This window comes from Octopus bimaculoides, chromosome 17, assembly GCF_001194135.2.
Source record: "Octopus bimaculoides isolate UCB-OBI-ISO-001 chromosome 17, ASM119413v2, whole genome shotgun sequence".
Classification (NCBI taxonomy): Eukaryota; Metazoa; Mollusca; class Cephalopoda; order Octopoda; family Octopodidae; genus Octopus; species Octopus bimaculoides.
In genome coordinates this window covers 28,235,851-28,241,229 of record NC_068997.1, presented here as the reverse complement: position 1 = coordinate 28,241,229, position 5,379 = coordinate 28,235,851, and the positions used below count along the sequence as shown (strand labels likewise).

Here is a 5,379-nt window from a genome sequence, read left to right as displayed (position 1 = left end):
CTCTTTTACGGTCGGCCGACCATGAGCACGGACGTGTCAAGAGTGTCTCTTTACGTGTTAAGCTGTCTCTCTACATCTTTCGGACTTACACTCGACAGCTCGCTTACAACTACAGAACAACGTCTCAACAACTATGCTCATACACAACAGAAGCTGTAACAACAAGAACTAAAGATGTATATATTTACCACCTGAATAAAGTGTTGTTTAAGTTGATAGTCTGGAGTTCAGCGTTCCGTTATATTCTAAGTTTATAGTAGGAAAGTCAGGTATACGTCTAAAGATGTATAACCCACTTTCTACTAAAAACTAAATGAAGGCAGATTTTCAATCCCAGAAACATCCTGATCCCAAAAAAGTATAATATGTCTATGTAGAGCAAATGCAGACTGAGATACAGGGGTCCAGGATTGACAAACAGACAGAATTTTGTGTCTATTGTTCTAGATTTTTGTTATAGAAAATACCATCTTCATTTGTTTTGCAGGTTCTTTTCTATGTCTAACATTAAAAAAAAAAAAAAGATTCAAGTTTAAAGCAAACACATCATTGAAATCTTGAAGTTACAGGATAATACAATGGAATAAATAAGCATTACATTTGAGAGCGTAATCTGTATGTTAAAGAGTTGAATATGTTAATACTCACTCAGTGATTGGTTATTGGTTATTGTGTATCTTTTGTTTCACAAAAAATATTTATCTAACAAATTACTGTCTTTTTATTAACTTTAGATTTTTGTACTGAGATGTCTTAGAAGAATTTCTGATTTGCCAGCTTTTGAACGAGAAGAACAAATTGCCTATGAAATTTTACAAGAACAATATTAAGCACCAGAATTTTAAAGAATATTTCAATTATTTTAATAATAAGTGGAATTTAATTGTCTTAACATAATATTGTCATGTCTTTTGTGACAAAATGGAAAAGAATTTGTCAACTGTCCAACACTTAATTTCTGCAAAGAAATATGCTTTTTTTGAGAATATACAGTTTTCCAAATAAACTATTCTAATTTTTTAGAATTGTTTTACAAAAAATGGAAATTGTTTTGGGAGATAGAAACCTTTTGGTTTCTTTTTATGGAGTGCTGATTGTGGTCTATTAGAGAAGAAAATTATACTCATAAAATTCTATATTTTCTATATATTTTAAAAGAAGTGTTCCAAAAGACAAAGGAATTTTTAAAACATTTTGAATAAAGCATTTTTAAGTACTTCATTTTATTTATTTATTTATCTTTTATTTTACAGCAAAAAAAAAAAATGTTCATCAAATCTGCTAGCATCATTAATTTCTTGTGTCTTTGATATAAATAACGTATGAGTCTGAAGACAAAGATTATGAGGCTAAAGTGCCAAGAAGATAGAAATGGAAGCAATGCCCATGATCTCTGTAAACTCCCTCACTCTTGAGAAATTATGGTTGATGTTTAGCTTGAAAAATCAAATGTCAATGTCCATAAGGAAAATGTAAATGGGAAGGAAAACAAGTGGGTCCAGAGAAAAGAGTATGCAATTGGTCTGTTAAGAGCAAATGCTGACGAAGTAGTGAGAGGAGGAGAAACAGCATGCTTGTATGTTAATGTGTATTGGTGATTGTTTTTTTTGCTGGTCAGTTGGATAGCTTTCCTTTGGGTATAGTCTGGAGTTTGTATGTGAGTGTAGCAACAGCACCATTGTTTAGATGGGAATTGTATGCCAATGAATAGAAAATAATTAAAAGGAAAAATGTATAAATACAGCATGGTGATACTTAAGGAATGAGAATTTCAGTTTTCAGACAGCAACAATTCCTGGAAAGTAAAAGATTAGTTTTTTCTCCTTTCCTCCAATTCACTCACTGGAAAACCTTCTTAAAAATATATATTCTTCATGGAATTTCATGGGTGCTTCTTTGTTTCCATGGCTCCATGAGAGTGAAGAGTTTGCTTTATCACAACTGAAAGAGGTGGTGGTTATCTGAAACTTATCCCAAAATTTAATCAAAATAATTGTTAACTTTCACTTTTGAAAATGCATCTCGAAAAGATTTCCATTTTAAAATATGCATTTTAAAGAAAGCTGTGAGAAAACAAAATCTGTAAGGTGAGACAACACCAAACTATAGTTGTGCCCAAAGTTTTTCGTTTAACAGGGAGTCTACCGCTGTATATAGCTAGGGAACAGAGGCAAGGGGACACTTCGCCCCGAGTGACGCTTTTATTGGTACAGCAATGTTGGGTATGCATGTATACAGGGTGGGGAGGCTGCAGGTGGATGTGAAGGAGGTAGGGCAACAAAAATTTTTTTTCCATGAGTGTTCTGGACCCCAGTAATGAACTCATTTGTATACAGCCAATCAGAGCTCACTTTGAAAATCTACATACTGTGTACTACTACAGTACAGCCAGTCAGGCATAGAATGGTGTGTCACTCTGTGTGTACAGCACAGCAGGTCTCACATAAGCCCCCCCCCCCATTATCGTCATAGATCAATTGAGCACCATCTCTATATAGAACAAACATTAGGTACCTATGCTCAACTGAGATTAGTGGATACTGCATGTACCCATTGATAAATGCTAGGAGGGTGCAATACGACACAACGCCATATTGATTATGATGTTTCTAGATCAACACTAACATTTTAAATTAGGAATATACAAAATCAGTCATTTTCTTGTAAATTATACGCAAATTGGCAACACTTATGGCATCATCGGTGAGCAGCTCTCCATTCACTTTATACACTAAATTTCACATTTGTCACCCCTATTAACCCATTTAGAACAATTACATTTTACTAAAACGCCCATTTTCCATTGAACTCAACCAGAGTATTTTTGTGACTAAATGGACACTAGTTTCATAGTTGAGCTCTGATAGGCTGTAGGCAAATGAGTTCATAACTGGGGTCCAGAACTCTCTTGGGAAAAAAATTCTGTGGTCCAACAAACTAAAAGGTTGCTCCATACGGTACGCACTCTAGCTATGCAACTGGTTTACTGCTGTAAAATAGTGAAAGTAAATAGACCTAAAAAATGAAAGTAAATTGCAATAGAAACCTCGTGGCGATAGTGACATGCCAAAATTTCATTAAAAAAGAGCATTAAGAACTCTCTCATTATACCATGGCCACACGCACCTATAGTACATTCTATTTAATATATTAAGTATTTCAGAATTAATAGCTGCAGTACACCCTTCCAAAGTACTATACGCAAGAAAGTAATTCAGTGGCTTGCACAGTGATGCATGATAGTCAGCACTGTTACATGAGAGATGCAATAATCCTGCGCGTTTAATAAGCTGTAGAGAAACAAACGACGGGAAGAGGTGGCATTGTTCTTGTAGATTACTTGGACAACACAGGCCAATTCCTTTTCCTCTACTCATAAAAATCCAAATAATATACGTGGGTGAGAGTGTCATCACTTCCCGTTTCTATCACAATTTAATTTCACTTTTTTACGACCGTAAAGTGCCCGTTAAACCTGATGTTTTAATCAAAAATTGGATCTATTTCAAAACGGGGGCACCAGTATTTTCTTAACGAAACACTAACGAAACACTTTGAAACTTGGGACACTGGTAGAATGTGTCATATAAAACATCTTTTACTCTTAGTCTTCTTAACAAAAAAACGTACATCGCAAGTTATTCCATGTTAAAGTTGTCGTATTTCTGTAATTTCAACCAATCACTGACGTCTATTCAGCTGAATAGAGTTACTGCTGGGCGGTCATAAAAATGTTATTCCCTGTGACATATTTCATCCGGTTTAATCGTAATTTATACGCATATATTGTTTATATAATAAATTACGCTGTGCGTATCTATGTGTGTAACAATTTTAGAGTTCGGATTCTAGAGTTAGGGTTAGTTTTAGGGTTAGGGTTAACAGTCTGGTTAGGGGATTAATACGATATACACCGTTACAGCGCTAACTGTTTTCAACTGAATAGACGTCAGTGATTAGTAGAAATAATCGAAATAAGAATTTTTTACATGAAATAAATTCGAATACAAACATTTTTTTCTGTTCTATAACACAAAATAGATAAGTATACGAAGTTTGAAAGTCTTTCGGTACCAAAACCACTACATAAAACGTAAATGAAAACTGGTGCCCCCGTTTTGAAATAGATCCCCAAAATTTATTTAGACAAACTTAATGTGATATTTGATTGTAATCTACCAAAAAGTAAGAAAAAAAAGTACTAAACAGTGAACTAATACACGTCATTGGTCATCAGTACTTGCTTCCGGTTAAAGAAGAAAATATTCACTAGACAACTTTAAAAAAAATGAGCTTAATTAACATACATGTAATTTAGTACTAAAAAAATAGCTTAAATTTAAATACGGAAGACGAATGTTTTTAATTATAATTTCAGATATTTAGATTTAAATTAATTTCGTGCAATCAGATTATGGCATTTATTTGATATCGGACTCTGTCTTTCCGGAAGTTGATGCTACATGTAATATATTTCATTGACGACATTGTCTGCTTAAGTCTGACAAGAAAAACTCAGGTAAACCCGAATTAATATTGCTTCACCAGTAATTTATTTAAGTTAATTACTAAATTGTGTTTTAAAGGAATTTAATCGTTTTGTGTATATCGAAAGATGTATTTTATGATGATCGACCTTTTTTATGTCAACGTGTCACTTGTTGGGAAGCTGGGAGGCGAAGAAGAAGAACCCTTTAACAGACGAATTGAGCGAAAATAGGGTTACATTTCCTTTCTTTTTGGTGATAAATATATATACATTGATGTCAATTGAAAATGTTACTGAATAGAATGTTCAATATGATTAATTCGTAATAATATTAAAAATTAGAATTTGATTGGAATACTGTGTAATAGAAATATCTCTTAGAAATTTACCGTTGTAAGACTGAATAGAGTAAAAGACAATAATTCACAATTAAGCATAAAACGTTAAAGGGAAATTGTTTAAATAGAATGCAAACGGACTAATCACGATATTGTCTGAAGGTATTTGTTTCAAATTACACAACCAAGGAACAATATTTCAGAAATATTAGTATTAAAGATTTACTATTCCATATGTGAGAACAATATTGTCAACCTGGGGCTAAAACACAAACAACTAAATGTTCTCCATATCACACCATACCGTCTTAATAAAAGAAAGGATACTTTCGATAATGTTTTTGTAGATACACCGTGAAATAAATATGGGTAATAACAGCAGACTTTGGGCTAAACGACAAATAGTTAGGCATTGGCGGATATAGAGCTGGAAGTTCATTTAACATAAATATTTTCTCAAAAATAATAATGAGTTGCCTTAATACCCAGATTGGGTTATTTTATGGTGGAGATGGAGTATATGTAATCTAGGTATACCCCCCCCCCTTTTAA

The 5,379-nt window shown here is 33.3% G+C and overlaps 1 protein-coding gene across 3 annotated transcripts in view; it reads left to right on the top strand.

Annotated features, from left to right (window-relative positions):
* The window catches only part of LOC106870691 (natural resistance-associated macrophage protein 2), a 32,138-nt gene extending 30,922 nt beyond the window's left edge, over nucleotides 1–1,216 (top strand). For 2 of the 3 annotated variants that reach the window (XM_014916851.2, XM_014916853.2), the window contains exon 15: nucleotides 735–1,216. In XM_014916851.2, coding sequence (XP_014772337.1) covers nucleotides 735–830 — 96 coding nt within the window. In that variant the 3' untranslated portion in view covers nucleotides 831–1,216. The remainder of the gene's footprint in view (nucleotides 1–734) is intronic. The other variant, XR_008265826.1, reaches the window with a different exon arrangement.
* Nucleotides 1,217–5,379: the final 4,163 nt, after the last annotated feature.